At 35.2% G+C, this 18,111-nt stretch overlaps 2 protein-coding genes across 2 annotated transcripts in view; both read left to right on the top strand.

Moving 5' to 3' along the window:
• The window catches only part of LOC118765947, a 192,210-nt gene extending 186,734 nt beyond the window's left edge, over window positions 1-5,476 (top strand). The window contains exons 6-9 of the mRNA XM_036508869.1: window positions 288-489; window positions 1,035-1,174; window positions 2,666-2,784; window positions 5,325-5,476. Coding sequence (XP_036364762.1) covers window positions 288-489; window positions 1,035-1,174; window positions 2,666-2,784; window positions 5,325-5,337 — 474 coding nt within the window. The 3' untranslated portion in view covers window positions 5,338-5,476. The remainder of the gene's footprint in view (window positions 1-287; window positions 490-1,034; window positions 1,175-2,665; window positions 2,785-5,324) is intronic.
• The window catches only part of LOC115219318, a 43,886-nt gene continuing 31,182 nt past the window's right edge, over window positions 5,408-18,111 (top strand). Inside the window, exons 1-7 of the mRNA XM_036509379.1 lie at window positions 5,408-5,530; window positions 6,112-6,284; window positions 7,405-7,469; window positions 9,194-9,348; window positions 11,800-11,908; window positions 15,516-15,553; window positions 16,840-16,893. Of these exons, the coding sequence (XP_036365272.1) occupies window positions 5,408-5,530; window positions 6,112-6,284; window positions 7,405-7,469; window positions 9,194-9,348; window positions 11,800-11,908; window positions 15,516-15,553; window positions 16,840-16,893 (717 nt within the window). The remainder of the gene's footprint in view (window positions 5,531-6,111; window positions 6,285-7,404; window positions 7,470-9,193; window positions 9,349-11,799; window positions 11,909-15,515; window positions 15,554-16,839; window positions 16,894-18,111) is intronic.

Raw genomic sequence — 18,111 nt, 5'->3', positions numbered from 1 at the left:
CAACCACCGAGGGACATGCTCAACTGGTTACAGTCAAGCAACTAACAAGCAAATCTGTGGTATTGAACAGAATATTTGCAGTAGCCCATCTTTTTATACTAAGACAAAATGTACATAACACTTCCAATCAGTTAAGACCAGAAGCCATGAGAGTCACTGCCTGGTACTGTGTCAGGACATTTATTATTATTATTATTATTATTATTAGATAACTTTTTTAATATTTCATTTAATACAGTTTCGTTTAAAAAGTATAAAAAAAACAACTCTGGTTTCCTTTGTTTCAGTTACAAAATAGCTGTAATGTCCAAATAGATCTCAAACAAGATGGTGACACATCCTCAACAGAAGATCAAACACTATGTATACGAGGAAGCTTAGAAGCAACCCAGCAGGCTGAACTCAGAATCCAGCAAATCATTTCTGATATTTCAACAGTCACTTCAGAAGACATGTATATTCCAAGTTCATCAACTATTTCACTTATTGGTAAGTTTGTCTTTTGAGTCCAAATACATATATATGTGTGTCTCTGCAAATGAATATATATGTGTATCTATGAATGCATGTATGCATACATATTTATGTAAATACTGTGTGCATGTGTGTGTGTGTGTCTATCTTTTTGTCTGTCATTTTGTCTGTCTTATTAATTCTTTCAAATCTTACTCTAAAGAAAACTTGATTTCAGTCAAAGAAACTAAGTTCCACCTTTTGAATTCAGATAGCTAAACAGATTATGAGTTTCACATTGCATTTTAGAGAAGTCTTGTATATTTTTCACAATTCTACTTATAAAAAATCAAATTTTCATAGATGTATGCATGCATATATGAATGTATGTATGTAATGATGTATGCATGCATGTGTGTGAGTGTGTATGTGTGTGTGTACTGGCAATATTAATTACAATGTTGTATTTAAGTATGATAGAGTAGTGCAGATATTCTTCATTGTAATTCTTCAGAGTCTATGTGTCACATGAAGGCACTCAATTATCATCACTTACCTTAACGAATCTTTATCTATTCCAGGTAACAATTATCAAACTGTACGATATATTAACCGAGTGAGTGGTGCTACAGTTCTCATAGACACAACAGAAAATAGAGATGCAAAACATATGCAGTTTGTCTCTATAGAAGGTTCAAGAGAACAAATAGAACATGCCAAGGTAAGTGAAATCTTCATTATGTGTTGTTTTGTTGTCTCTGATCCATCAGACATATATAAGCAAACACATTCCAGCTGTGATTGTTTCTCTTATGTAGGGTTCACTTTTAAAACAGTAATATGAGAAAGGTGGATGCTATTCCTATCAGGCTAAGCAGATACATGCAGAGAAATATAGTGTATCTAGGAATACATTATTCAAAGTGACCTTGTTTGTTGTTTTCAGTTTTTTGTTCATTTGTGTGTTTTTTTGTTTTTGTTTTTTGAGATGGAAGTGGTGAAGTGCAAGTTGAACCAAGTTGACTCTGATTTAAGCCTCTCTTCAACAAAAGATGTGAAATCAAATGTGGATAGAAATGTTTTATCCCAATAAGAAAACAATCCCCAGCTGGCTACAAATACCTTCAGTTGTTTGATAAGAATAATGTCAAGATTAGCTATAACTGTGCCCAAAATTGCTTGCAAAATAAAAAAATGAGCAAGCTCTGAAGATTCAGTCAGAATATCATCCTGGAAGTTGAATGTAATTGTAGGACTATGAAGGCCCATCCATTATGCAAAATAGTTAAGCAAAGTAATTAATTATCAAGTGTAGGAAACAGCCAGATGAATAATTGAAATTGAAAAAAGAAACTTCCACATTGGTATATACAAAAGTAGCTTTAAAGTGTGTTTCTTCAACCATAAGTCCACCTTTTGAAAAGAGAGAAAAAGAAATGTCATAGCATTGTTCTTATGTGTATGGAAAGTGAAAAACTGTGTGAAGCATTTTGATATCAGATAGTCCCAACATTGCCTGCCCTATGTAAATTGAAAAAGGCAATGTGAACCAAGCGCTGCAAGGGAATATCACATCTTAATAGAGCAAACAAATATTTTACACAAAGCCACCTAGATAACATGAAAATACAGCTACACGAATAAAGTTTGCTGGTGAATTATAATGGCAAGGTAAAACCCTATTGATCTACTAGATGTAAATAAATATACATATGTATATATATCTGATGGGCTTCTTTCAGTTTCCGTCTACCAAATCCAGTCAGAAAGCTTTGGTCATCCCAAGGCTATAGTAGAAGACACTTGTCCAAGGTTGCACATTGGAGGATTGAACCCAAAACCATATGGTTGAGAAGAAAACTTCTTAACCACACACACATATCTATATCCATATTTACATATATATATATACACACACACATACATATACACAAGCACATGCACACACACATGCGCAGATATGGTTTGCTTTCAGGTGGCACAGTGTGTTCTTGAGCAAGGCACTTCACATTGCTCCATTTTACTCAGCTCGCTGATTAGCATCAGCCAATTGCTGGTGCAGCTCATTCTCTCTCCTGTTGTCATATATTTGTTTTGATGGGTGAAAGATAGAAGGGCCAGTCTGTCTATCTATTTTTCTGTAATTCTCTCTCTCTCTCTCTCTCTCTCCTTCCCTTTTTCAAACCATCACCTATCTTTCCTTTCATTTCAGAAACTAATTAACGACGTAGTCGACAAGAACCTCACATTCCATGAAGAACCTTTGTCACAGTGTAGTAGCAGTGACACTGCAGCGCACCACATGCATAGAGTGGCTCACACAAAAAGTAAGTAGTCTCTGTTATTGTTATTAGATTATTCACGCGGTGATAGGGAACAGAGTTAGACAATAGGCGGTGTAAGGCAAGTAGTCTGTTGAAGCATAGTAACACCACATTATTCAATTTGCATTTCCATTTTTAAATACAGTGCCATGCAAAAGTCTTTGGCCACTTTAAACTATTGTAAATTTCTACAAATTACCAACTTATAAGTGGATGTTTCACATTGTGTTTTTTACAGATGAAGCATTTGTCCTGTTGGAGTCGTTTCCATACCCAACCATTATATTTTGTAGTAGGATTCCGAATGAGGGGAAGATGTGAGACGACCACCAAAAATGGCCATGCAAAAGTTTTCGGTGACCTCATATAAACCAATTAAGATACAGTGTTTTAAAACAGAAAAATGTCTATAATGAAAATTTTTTACATAATGTTCATTTCAAGAAGTTACTGTACATTGTTAATATTTCATGTGGCTTCCCTTAGCTTGAATAATTACTTCAATGCGCCTGGGAAGAGATGCGTACAAATTCTTCACCATCTTCACAGGTATGACATGCCATTCTTTGTGGGTGAGGGTAATGATTGAAATAGGAACATATACTGGCACAGTAGTGGTATACCAGTGGTTCTGTAGTGTTGTAGTAGTTAGTGGTTGGGATGATAATGTGAATAATTGCAATGTAGGACTTGTTCTTTTTTTTTAGACCTAACCTGTCATAACTAAGCTGAAATACAATCAATAATAGCCTAATCATGACCACCCTACCTTTCATTCAAACAGGGTATACCTAGCTTTTCTATATAGCAATCCCATCTTGGATATTAAAGTGTAATTTAAGGGAAATTTGGTTGCTATTTCTAGCAGATTGAGCAACTATGTAGCAACTCTCTCATGAGCTCATGTAAATTTGTTGTTATTCTTATTGTTGTCATGTAAACATTTTTATTACTATTAATTTGTCTTTAGCTAACTTTTTGCATCATATCAGTGTCTGTCTACCTGTCCAAATATATATATGCCAGCATTTTTATCTGTTTGACTAACAGTCTCATCATCATAATTATCATCATTTAACGTCCGTTTTCCATGCTAGCATGGGTTGAATGGTTCGACCGGGGTCTGGGAAGCTAGGAGGCTGCACCAGGCTCCAGTCTGATCTGGCAGTGTTTCTACAGCTGGATGCCCTTCCTAATGCCAACCACTCCGTGAGTGTAGTGGGTGCTTTTTACATACCACCGGCACAGGTGCCAGGCAAGGCTGGCAACAGCCAAGATCAGTTGGTGCTTTTTACGTGCCACTTTATACATATCTATTTGTTTGTCCACTGTCTATTACTATGTTTGTCCCTCAATATATTAATATATGTAATTAACAATCTGTCTGTCTTCTACCTTGCTGCCTGTAATTTATCGATATAAATTACATATATTATTTGTTTGCTGGCATACATATATTTATTTGTTTATCTCTTTCTATCTGTCTGTGCATTTCAGTATCTATCTATCTATTTATTCATTTATCTATCTATTCAGTTGTCATCTGTTTGCCTGTCTACCAATTTCTATTTAACTATCTATTTGTCATTTTATCCAATTGTCATTCATTTGACTGTATATCTATGTTCTTGTCTATTATCTACCTAGACATCGAACGACTGCTTTCATGTGTGGGACGAGTCAGTTTATCAGCCGAGTCTATCGTCAATATCGTCATGCCTCCTTCCTTCAAATGGGAAGGAAGAGCTATTTTCATCATACTTGTGGCTATGGCGAAAAAATGTATCTGGTGGGCGCATCTGAAAGGATTAGAGACATACACTTTCCTCTCTGGTCAATCTCTCATCAACTTCTTCAAGTATCACTTGAAAAGGAAAGTGAGAGTAGAGAGGCAAGTTTTGTCTAGTGAATGTTTGAAAAAAAAATGGGTGAATGTAGCAAGGATGGCACATATGAATGATGAAGCCACCTTGAGCATGATCCTATGAACCAGGAAAAATTTAAAACAGAGTTACTTACTTGCAAATAAATGTGTTAACATGTGACATTATTGACCGAGGTTACCGTGGTCTTTCTCGTAGGCTTTTCTTTCCACTGATAAACCTTATCTGTTTCCCCCTTTACACTTTACATCATGACATTTCTGTGATACACGATCCCTACTGATAGTTTTTTTTTTCTTTCTTTTTTACGATCCCTTTTGATCGAAAACCTACCCCACTTCTTTTTTGTTTTTTTTCCTCCCCAAAAATAAAAGCTCTACTTTGTAATTTGTCCCGTCTGTGTTCAGCCCTGTGTGGCTAATAAAGAAACATATCTACCTGGACATCAAAATTCTGATGATATTTGCTTGACAACAGATGAGGTATTGAACATATATCCATCCATTGTCTAATTTATCCTGTTTTTCCATATGTTCCTTTGTCATCCCCTGTGTCACATTTTTGTAATTATCTATTTGCTTATCAAACTATCTATATATCTATCTACCATCTATCTATCTATCTATCTATGTTTCTATCTCTCAATTATCTATCTATCTTCAAGATGCAGCTGCTAGAGATTCAGGAGAACATACAGTTCCACAGTCTCATTTAACCAAAGATGCTCCAACAGATCTTCTGGAACTGATGGTTGTGTCTGTGACAAGCCCTGGTCATTTCTGGGCCCACATTCGTAACGAAAATTTACCAAAATTAGTGAACCTACAGAAAAATATTGATGAATTTTACTCAGATTCAAGGCATTTTCAAGTAAGTTTTTGACAATTTTCATGTACCTTTCCTTTTACTGGTTTAAGTCAAAAGACTGTGGCTATGCAGGGAGACTGCCTTCCAAGAATCAGTTGATTGTATCACTCCTATTATTTAATTTATTAGTCAAAGAAGGATGACAGGCAAAGTGTATCTAAGTAGAATTTTAAGTCAGAGGTGAAGAAATATAACCAAAGTATTTTTGTCAGATGCTCTACCAATTCTGTTATCTACTCGGCATATACATCTGTGTGTGTGTGTGTACATATTCATTTAGAGTACAATGAAATATTTTGTCTGACACTCTATGTTAATATTAATTATAATATATAAGGCTGTGAGCTGGCAGAATCATTAGCACACTGGACAAAATGTTTAGTGGCATTTCGTCTGTCTTTACATTCTGAGTTCAAATTCTGCTGTGGTCAACTTTGCCTTTCATCATTCTAGGATCAACAAAATAAGTACCAGTTGAACACTGGAGTTAATGTAATCGACTTAACCCCCTCCCCTGGAATTGCAGGCCTTGTGCCAAAATTTGAAACTAATATCATAATATTTGTAATTTATCTGTTTAACAGACGTACCAATGTCATGAAGTTGCTGTTGACGATGTTGTGGCTGTATGCCTCTCTAACCAGTCACAATGGTACCGGGCTCGTGTCACCGCTGTGCTAAACAATAGTTATAAAGTCTTCTGTGTTGATTATGGTTACAATGAAGAAGTGCCAAAAGACAATGTATGCCGTTTAAGGTAAGCCTCTCTCTCTCTTTCTATCTTCCTATCTCTCTCTTCCTCTCTGTCAATCAAACTATATCCTTACCTCACTCTCTCTAGCTCTCTCTTTTTCCTCTCCATGTTTATTCACATATACCACTCTCTGTGTGTCTTTCTCTTTTCATCTGCCTGGTGTTATCTCTTTTCTTTCTATGTTTATCTGGGAGCTGATGAAAACAGGGTTGTCAGTACCCCCATTATTATTCAGCAATTGACAGGACTCTTTGAAAACATTACTGATTTATAACAACAAATTATTTTGTGGATGGAATGAAACACAGTCAATTAAAATGACTTGAGCTGAAAAGCTGAGTTGACACCAATAAGATTTGAATTCAGAACACAGGAGAAATGAGATCAATTTACTGCAAGGCATTTAGTTTGACTCAGTGATTCATATTTTCACAACAGCACTTTGTGTGTTGTGTGGCGTTGGTAATGATTGTCACTTGATTATAAAATAAGTTCAGTTCACCTAGCTGCAAAATAGGGGCTTCAAAATGGTAAGAACAATTTTACTACTTTAGATTGCAGCTTTACAGTAAAATAGCCAAGTGGTTTGTTAATTTGCTGCATTAAGTTCAAGTTTCTCCTGGGACTCTGCATAAAGCAATGGGAAGGTCCTCTAGTGTCACACGTACTACAAACCCTTACATGAAGAGCAGTTCTTCAGCGATGCCAGACAAGCCAAACCCCACAAAAATCAAGAGTTATAAGGACATTGACATTGATATAAGACAACAAACTTGTTAGCAATGACACAAGACATAGCCAATGAAATAAATGACACCAGCATGATTTTAAACTTAGAATACAGAGAAATTAATTTGCATTCACTGAATTGCTTTTAATTCCAGCCTTCTACCATCACTATCAATCCATCATGTTTGTTGTTTTTTAACCCTTTCGTTACTATATTTCTAACCGAAATACACCCCTTATGTGTTTTAATTAATTTCTGACATAATCATAAATTTAGTCTGGTTTCATTAAACAACTCTAACTTTTTTATTTATCAACATATTAATGTGATTTTTGGAAGATAATTTAACAAAACAATTTAACTGTAAACAAATATAATTTACTTTATTTCCAGAGAGGAATATCTGAGTCTTCCATACCAAGCCGTTGAGTGTTACCTTGCTAATATAAAACCTAAAGGTAGGTCTGCTTATATTTCATATTATTCATCAGCTCAAAGATGCAGTGAGCTATAAGAATCATTAGAACATTAGAAACAATGCTTTTTGGTATTCATTTCAGCTCTTTACATCCTGGGTTCAAATCCTACTGAGATCAGCTTTACCTTTTATCCCTCCAGAGTCTATAAAACAAAGTACCAATACTGGGGTCAAAAGTATTGACTAGACTCCCTCCCCTCAAAGTTCCTAGCTTTGTGTCTAATTCAGAAACCATTTATTAGCCCAAAGGGTAGAAATGATAGGTAAAGTTACAAAAATGCTGAACAGTTTTCCATCATTGCTTGTTATATTCTTAGTTCAAATTTTCCCCAAGATCAATTTTTGACTTTCCAAAGATTTGTGACCTTGTGCCTAAGTTATAAATCATCATCATCATCATCAAAATAACTGGAATGTCAAATACTACTGAAGTCAGCTTTACTTTTCATCCTTTCAGGATTGATAAAATAAGTATCAGTTGAGCACTGGAGTTGACATAATTGACTAACCCCATCCTTCTAAAATTGCTGGCCTTGTGTGAAAATTTGAAACCAAATTTTATCATTAGTAGTAGTGGTGGTGGCGGCGCAGCAGCAGCAGCAGCAGTGGCAGTGGCAGTAGTAGTAGTAGTAGTAGTAGTAGTAGTAGTAGTAGTATTTTGGAGGTGTACTTACCAGGCAAATGATTTGGTCTGTGATCATGTGTTGAAGCTAAAACAGTTGCAGCATAGAAGCCACATGTTAGCCATTCAATAATGCACAAGGACTGTTAATTTCATTTAAAGATGCAGACATGTCCTGACACATCTTTGCCAACATCTCCTTCACTATCAATCTCTTTATTTTACTCTCCGATTCACCCGCTCCCTTTATCTTACTTTCTAACTCTCCTTTCTTTTGCAACTGTGGTACTCGTGTATCTATTCTACAGCAAGACACCTGTCTCTTATCCTCTATACCTTTAATCTCTCAACTGGCACAAAACCACCCCACCCCTTAATACTACTCCCCCCACCCTCTCAGTCAAGAGATTTTTGTCTTGTTAGGTACTAGGTGACCCTGTCAGTGATGATGCCACTTAAAATACGCTGGTGCTGGTGCCACATAAAAAGCACCCAGTACACTCCATAAAGTGGTTGACATTAGGAAGGGCGTTCAACTGTAAAAAAACCCTGCCAAAACAGACAATGGAGCCTGGTACAGCTCCCCTGCTTGTCCACATGGAAAATGGACATTAAATGATGATGATGATGATGATGATAGTGGTGGCAGTGGTGATGATGATAATGATGATGATGATGATGATGATAGTAGTGGTGGCAATGATGATGGTGATGATGATAACGATGATGATGATGGTGATAGTGGTGGCAGTTATGATAGTGATGATGATAACAATGATGATGATAACGATGATGATGATGATGATGATGATAGTGGTGGCAGTGATGATGGTGATGATGATAACGATGATGATGATGATGATGATGATAGTGGTGGCAGTGATGATGGTGATGAGGATTATGATGGTGTCAAAGTTTTATAGTCATTGCATGTTTTGTATCATTACATTTTTTTTTTCCTCAATCATTTTGACTTACCCTTTTCTTTATTTTCATATTTTCAACAACAACAACAACAACAACAAAAATAATAATAATAACATAAAATCTCCGAAACCAAATTAAAAATCTCCAAACTCAAGATGACCATGACTGGACTCGAAGTGCATGTAACGCATTTGAAAATATGGTGTGTATGAACCAATCGAAGATCATATCCGGAGAAATTGTCAGATATCAACCTACCTCTCATGGCTTGGTGCCTTGTCTCCAGCTCATAGACTATGATGGACCCCAGGTAAAACATGAAGATTATTTAACTTTCTTAAAACTAACAAGAAAATATTTTGTTCCATCATTAAGGTTTCAGGGTTTGCCTTTCTTTGTTTCCTAATTTCGATTCTTTTTATTGTTTTCTTCTTTTCATTTTATTTCTATTTTGTTCTATTTTATTTCATTTATTTTTATTTGTATATTTTTCATTTGAGTTTTGTCAACTCTTTGAAGGTGTCGGATAGTTGGTGGTAACACTGAGAATTTTGTCTTCAGTCAGCTATGTGTAGCAGTAACTATTGCAATATGATACACGAAGCTGCGTTCTGTGAAAGGGTTACTTGTCTAGCTGTTATGTGTAGTATTATCCTTCATAAAGCGATATATATGTGTATATATATATATATATATATATATAATATATATATATAGGCTGCACCAGGCTCCAGTCTTATCTGAAACACTGCCAGATAAGACTGGAGCCTGGTGCAGCCTTCTGGCTTCCCAGATCCCCGGTCGGACCGTCCAACCCATGCTAGCATGGAGAACGGACGTTAAACGATGATGATGATGATGATGATATAAATACTGTGTATATTAAATGATTTTTATCTCACACTGGATGGAGTACTTTATTGATGATTCCACCAATAACAGAACAGAAAATATATATATATATATATATATATATATATATATATATATGTAGGTCCCGGGTTGATCCTGAAGATTTCTCTTGAATGAAACAGTACTAGTCCTGTAGAAGCTCCTTCTATATAATAAATATATATATATATATATGTGTGTGTGTGTGTGTGTGTGTATATATATATATATGTGGAGGCGCAGTGGACTCGCAGTCATAGGATTGCAGTTTCAATTCCCACACCAGGCATTGTGGTGTTTGTTTAGTGAAAATACCTAAAGCCCCACGAGGCTTCCGCAAGGGGTGGTGGCGATGACTGCTGTACTTTTTCAACACAACTTTCTCTCACTCTTTCTTCTGTTGGCCTGCTCGCTTAGCCAGTAGGGTGGTGTCATTTGAAGGCTAAAACAATGTGAAGTGCATTGTGACCAGCGATGTGTAGCAACATCTGATAGCCTGGTCGTAAAAAAAAGAATATATATCTATATAAGGTACAGGTATGCAAGTATGTGGTCAAGAAGTTTACCTCCCAACCATATGGTTTTGGGTTCAGTTCTAATGCATGGCACTTGGACAAATGCCTTCTACTTTAGTCTCACCCATCATATGGGCATGTGTATGTGTGTGTGTGCATATGCATGCATGTATTTTTCTGCTTGTTTACTTCTGGGTTCACTGTAAGCAGTGTTGTCGTAGTTACTTCCATCCGCAACACGTCACCTGCTTGCTTCGTACCTTTGAAAAACATTTGAAATATGAGATCTCTTACTTGTAAAGTAAGGTAGGTTTAGGGGCAAGAAAGGCATGCAAAAATAGAGGTTAAAACAAACAGATACATAGACTTAGGCATGGCTGAGTTGTTAAGTAGTTCGCTTCACAGTCATAATGTCTCAGGTTCACTCCTTCTGCATGTCATTTTGGGCAAGTGTCTTTTACCATAGCCTTATGAGTGAGATTTTGTTGACTGAAACTGTAGAAACCCATCAGAATGATTGGACCTGCAATTCAAATGTCCAGTCTTGTTACATTGTGTTACATTGATTCTTCTTAGAAATTAAATTAAGGGTATATATGCCTAAGGAATACTCAACCACTTCACACACTAATTCAATGTGAGGGTCATTTATTGGACGGAACAACTAGACTGTCATGCTGAAATCAACAGGAGAGGTCATCATATATATATATATATATATATATATATAGTATTTTACCAATCAGTTTCACACATGATAGGGGAAAACCCAATCCCAGCACTCATCAAAAAAGATGACATGATGAGATGATGATGGCACTCTACCGCTCAGTCATGATACACATGCTCACACACACACAAACACACATACATATATAGATGGATATAGCTACAAATATACACATATAGCTTGTTTGTTGTTTCCAACTTTGTCACATTCTAGATGGCTTCTAAACTTTACTGTAACCCTTACAGATCTTTTCAAGCCACCAGCCACTCACCGAATTTGTAGATTTAGTTATTGTTTTTTGCATATTTTTGTTGTTATCTTCTGGATGCTTTTTAGAATTAGTTTTATTTTAGTTTTACTTTTGTTTTATTTATTTATTTCCATTATTTTCTTTTTGTTTCTATTTATATTTTATTTCTTGTTAAATTTTTACTGACCATATTTTTTATGAAATAACACTAAGTATTTCAATCAATTTTGAAAATATTTGAACACTGTATAAAATAATTAAATCTGATGTTAGTAAGCTAGTATTTTGGCCATAATGTAACTGAAGATGTCTGACAAAATTATTGTGGAAGAGTTTTCTGAATTATAATTTATATATGATCACTTTACAAAAAAGGACAGTTTTGTATCATTAAAACCAGATTTAGATTCAAGCAGGTTTGGTATTCAAAATGGTCAAGACTTCCATGAGGAAAGCAAGTTCCTACTCAACCCCCAACAAAAAAGTAAATGGTTTCAAAGAAAAATTTGATTTCTTTTAATAAAATAAAAAGTTATATTAGTAAAGAGTTCTAAATGGTACACATGCTTACACACACACACACACATACATAATCAAAACCTTTCCAAAATATCCAGCACAACCATGAGCAATATAGCATATGTTGATATTTTTCTGAGATTTCTTTATCAATTCAATTTTACAGTCAACATCCACAGAAACTCAATCTTGCTAGCTCTTTACATTCTGAACTCAAATCCTGTTGATGGCAACTTTACCTTTCATCCTTTTGGGGATCAGATTTAGCAGAATCCTTACCACACCAGGCAAAAACGACATTTATTTTGGCTTTTTACATACTGAGTTCAAATTCCACTGAAGTCAACTTCGCCTTTCATCCTTTTGAAGTTGATAAAATAAGTACCAATTGAGTACCGGAGACAATGTAGTTAACTAGCTCTTTGTAGCCCGTGATTTCCACAGAGCTCCCACTGGATCATTCTTGCCACATTGTCATTATTATTATTATTATTATTATTATTATTATCATTATTATTATCATTATTATCTCGAGTATGCACATACACATGCATGTTCGCATGTGTATCTTTGTGTCTATAGAAGAGAGAATGTATTAAGAGAGACAATCCCTGTTGAGAGTGTAGCATTTCAAATAGCTCCTAGCCACTTTAACTAAATAACTTGTCTCTCTCTCTCACTCCCTCTCCTCTCTCTCTCTCTCTCTCTCTCTCTCTCTCTCACACACACCACACACACACACACACGAATCTTCAACAACAATACACACATGCATAACTCTACACCTCTTTATAAGTATAGTCATTGTATAGGTATTTTTTAATTTCTAGAATTTATTGAGACAGTCTAATTATTTTATATAATTGATCATATCCTTTTAATTACATTATAGAGTGCACTCAATACTGGTTTGGTAGAATTTAACTTTAAACAGTCTGTAGTTACAATTTACAATCTTTATGGCAACAGTCTGTTTCTGGAGATTATGCATACTACGTCACTCTCATGAAGAATTTGGAGTTTAAGATTCTGACCTCCCTGAACTCTACTTGGTTACTATGTATACCACACTTAAACTAGCATTTTATTGCCCATTGTTTATATATTTTATATATATATATATAATGGAAATTGTAGTTGTGATACCCGTGCTGGTGTCATGTAAAAAGCACTATCCGAACATGGCCGATGCCAGCGCCACTTTGACTAGCTTCTGTGCCAGTGGCACGTAAAAAGTACCAACTGATCATAGCTGTTGCCAGCTTCCTCTGGCCCCTGTGCTGGTGGCACGTAAAAAGCACCCACTACACTCACGTTTTCTTTCGTTTAATTTTTTTTTTTTTTTTTTGTAGTAAAAAAAATTGCAACTTATTTGAGTATAGAGGGTAACAATATACTCCCCCACAGTTTGAACTTGCTTCCCCATTGTTTCAATTGAAAGAATTACATTAGGACAAATTTTCCACAATTGCATATTCAGTCCACATTCGATATATCATCACTTTAAATTAATTATTAAGATTTTTATGTGGATGGCTTTAGACATTATAAGAACCAATTTGAGAAAAAAATAGACAAATGGTCCCTCTGGCAGAATTCAAACCAGTAAGGGATAGATACACAGTTTGAATCTTGTCAATGAGCCTGTTGTTCTTTTCTGTCTCAAATTAGTGATTTTAATGTTTAATAATATCATATTGTTGGTCAATTTGTTGCATTATTTGTTGTTGTTAAATGCATCATAGTTACTCTTGAATTTGCTACTGAATGTAAAAGTAGAAAACAATATTTTTTTAAAAATCCAAATGAAACTAGTATATTGTCTGAATTAATATTTAAAAAAAAAGATAAAATTATTTCCTCTTTTTATATATTTTTAATGGGTTGGTTCTGTTTATATTTGAGTGGTCTACCTCGCCAAGTTAAAAGGATGTTGAACAAACAGAGAAAAAAAAAATCTGCAGAGATCTGAGATATTGCATCAATGGCTAAGAACACATTGCTTTTCAAAAGCTCAATCCACTTAACTGTAAATAGGTACCATTAGCAAGTAGTGTCGCTCTGAGAGTAATTAGTCATCATGAGAAAATAGAAAATTATCTCTAGTATCCTATCTTAATTATAAATTTATTACATATTATATATAAAGGTGTGTGTGTGTGTGTGTGTGAAAATGAATTCTATTAATCATAAATTAATTGCATGCTATTTATACATACAGATAATCATATATATAAAAAATAATCTACGCAGTCACATGTTACTTGTCTAAAGAACATAAAAAAAGTCCCGTAGGTGGAGTTTGTGTTAACTTCTCATTATATTCTCTTTATCAATATCTCTGTTTAGATTTAATAAATATACTGATGTATAATGTGAACTAGCCTGAGTTTAGTTAATTATTTAGCTAGACAAATACGTTGATGGATAGGTAGATAAGTTAGTAGGTTGTAGGCATTATATATAAAGAGAGAGGTAGATTGATAGATAGATAGATAGATAGATAGATAGATAGATAGATAGATTAGTAGATATCATAAACATATATATATACATATACACAAACATATATAACATATATATACATGTATATAACATATATATACATATAATGGTGGTGCCCCAGCATGGCCACAGCTCGTGAGCTGAAACTAGATAAAATAAATAAAATAAATAAATATACATGCATATATATATATATATATATATACACACACGCACACACAAACACACACAGACAAACCAGCATATAACATTTATTCATATATATGCATGTATAAATGTGTATGTATGTGTGTGAATACATGTTTACAGGAGGTGCAGGTTCAAGTCCCACAGCAGCCTTCAACTTTCTCTATTCAAAGGGTTTTGACCCAATATTTACTTGTTATTATTTATAGCTTTATTTAAGGCAGTGAGCTGGCAGAATATTTAACACACCAGACATCGTGCTCAGTGGGATTTCATCTGTCTTTACATTCTGAGTTCAAATTCCACCGAGGCCAACTCTGTCTTTCATTTTTGCAGGGTCAATAAAATAAGTACCAACCAGTTGAGCACTGGGGGTCAATGTAAGCAATTTAATCCCCTCCTCCTCCAATATTGCTGGCCTTGTGCCAAGGTTTGAAATCATTATTTATAGCTTAGTCGGCTTCAAGTTTCACTGTTCCTAAAAAGAATTATTTCACATTCTCTAGGTTTCTAAATTCTTGTGACATCAACACACACACATACACACACACATATCTTCATACATAGAGAGAGAGAGAGAGAGAGAGAGAGAAGGAGAAGGAGGAGGAAGAAAGAGAGAGGACAATGAATAGATAGTTTGACTGGTTGAGATTCTTTTCACTTCACTATCTACACAAAGTTGTAACAAAACGTTCTTGCACGCATGTGTACACAATTAGATAATTGTGTGCACAGTCAGGTAATATACAGGTGTGTGTAATTAGTTAATAATATATGCGTGAGTATATAATTAGATAATGCTCATTAAAAGTGAACAGAGATCAAATATGAACGTTATGTATTGAATTTAGCAATTAGTTGTTTTATTGTTTAATTTGCAGATCAAAATATAAAACATGGTAATGATATTCATTTCTTGGTGGGATTAATAAACTCTCTCTTTCTCTCTCTCATTCTCTCCCTTCTCTTTCTCTTTATCTGTCTATCTCTTCTTTTTCTCTCTCTTCTACTGTTACTACAACAATCTCTGCTCCTCAAAACTAGCTATCTGTATATCCTTGCCACCCACCATCCAAACTTACTTATCCTAACCATTGCTTCTTCTCTTCTTTCTGTCATCCTTACTGCATCTTAGCTTCCAGACTCCACCCTAAACCGTTTAATCCTTTGTTCAGTCTTTCCTACACAGAACTACAGCCCTTCAGAAATATCCTCCATTGCCCTTTCCTCTCCCCTTATAAACACAGGCCTGACTTACTGATGTTCACTTTGGACATTACTCACATCAATGTCATCTATCCTTTTTTTTTTTAAATGTATTCTTTAAGCTTGGTCTCAAGGAAGGTGGTGTGCAGTCTGTGCTTATAATCTTTGCCATTCACATTCCACTTGAACTATTACAAGTCCTTGATTACATTACAGGAAAGACATGTACAGAAATGGAATTCTAAAGGGTTGATGTTCTGGGAAGAAAGGACTGAACATGGGGGTTAGCTGGGGGCCTAGAAGAGGAAATAAAGGAGTGAGCAGAATATCAGTGATCAGAAGAGGAGAGATAAGTGAGACAGATGTGCCTGAGTGAAGGTGGCACAAGCCCAGCCTGCTACAAAGAGCAGAGGCCATTGTAATAGCAATTAGAACAGATGAAGAAAGGAGATGGCACATTTGTGGACCATTGGTTGGAACATGTCTGAGAGTGATTTCATGACATTCCGTCAAACATATAACCTCACTTTTTAATGTGATATAAGATGACTAAGTGTGTAGCAACGGCTTCCTTCCAGATACAAGAGTGGTACTCCTTTGTGATTCTAATCTGAGACTTGTAGTTATTGGGTGAGGTAGGGGCTGAAATATTTTCTGAACCTGGAGAGAAAACCATGCAGTTTTTGAGAGCAAAGTCTAGGAAGTCCATGAACATTAATCTTATCTTTCTCCTATTTCTCTAACAATCTCATAAAAATCTAAAGGTATTCTACTCTGAAGTTACCCAATAAGAAAACAATTACAAAATTTTTGAAATAATTTAAAATTCAAATCAACAAGAACTTCTGTTGCTAAAACAACCTGGAAGATAGTCTTAACTTGTTTATTTGTTTTATTTTATTATTGTATATATTTTTTTCTTGTGCATTCCTTTCCTTTGTTTTTTACTGATTGATATATCTTTTTATCATTCGCTCTCCCCAAATCCTTCCTTCACAGGTGACCTGGTGTAATTTGTGGCTGAGAGCCTACACAAAACGGGCTGCAGCCAAGGTAGGTCCCCACACACCTCCTAAAATTCCTCTATTTGATCCTTACCTCAGAAAAAAAAATAATAATAATAAAACAATAAATAATAACCTTCTTATGTGAACCCATTTTATCCCTTCTGTCTGTTTTTTCCTTAACCCACCACCACCACTACCTTTGACATATTTTCTTTTCTTTCTCTATAACCATTTTTTTAAATGTTAGCTACACATCATTATCATTATCATTAGGATTGGCAAAGCAATGAACAGAAAATACCTAGTGGTATTTGGTAACATTTTCTAATGTTCTGAATTCAAACCCTGCTAAAATCAACTTTGCCCTTAATGCTTCCCTTAAGTCCTGGTTGGGGTATATTGAATATATTTGACTATACTCCTATCCTAAATTTGAGGTTCTGTGCCTATGTACGAAAAATATAATTTAAAAGTAAAACAATATAGAATTTTGTTTCTATTAATCTCCTTTTCTGATCTTCTTTTTTTTTGGAAGTTCAGACATTTATGTTTGCTCTATGTGCATGCCTCTTGATTCTGCTTGTTTGTTCTTATTAATTTGGTTCATTCTCTGTGTATGCATGTATGAGTGTGTATGTGTGCATGTTTTGTTTGTAATTTTTCTTTCATTTTATGCAATTAATTACATTTCTTAAACTGTTTTGTTTCTGTGGAGATCAGTTACATGATCTCTGCTCATTTAATATTTATTTTCCAAAATTTATTGATTGATTGATGTGTCTAGTCAGCTGGTTGACTAAGCAAACCCACTCCATAGTTCTCCCTCTCCTGTAAACAACAACAGCAAGAAAACTACTGTGACCACCACCACCACCACCATCAGTTCTACTTAATGTGTGTGTTGTTGTTATTGTTTGTTGTTCTCACAAGGTCACCTCCTCCAATGCCCCTCCCCTCTCAAAGGATAGTTGTCTTGCAAGTTACTTACTTGGTGGCTCTGCTAGTGCTGGTGTTACATAAAAAGCTCTCAGTCCACTCTGTAGTGTGGTTGGAAGGGCATCCAGCTGTAAAAACCATGTCAAAGCAGACACTGAAGCCTGGTGCAGTCTCCTGCCTGGCCAGCTCCTGTCAAACCATCCAACCCAAGCCAGAATGGAAAGCAGACATTAAATGATGATGATGATGATGATGATGATGATGATTACTGAAATTAATGAATGTATCTTTACCTTTCATCTGCTGGCTTGACTTCAGTAAAAGTAGT

Source organism: Octopus sinensis, linkage group LG14 (assembly GCF_006345805.1).
Source record: "Octopus sinensis linkage group LG14, ASM634580v1, whole genome shotgun sequence".
Taxonomy (NCBI): domain Eukaryota; kingdom Metazoa; phylum Mollusca; class Cephalopoda; order Octopoda; family Octopodidae; genus Octopus; species Octopus sinensis.
The sequence above is the reverse complement of the archived record's forward strand: the minus strand, read 5'-3'. Positions and strand labels throughout refer to the sequence as shown.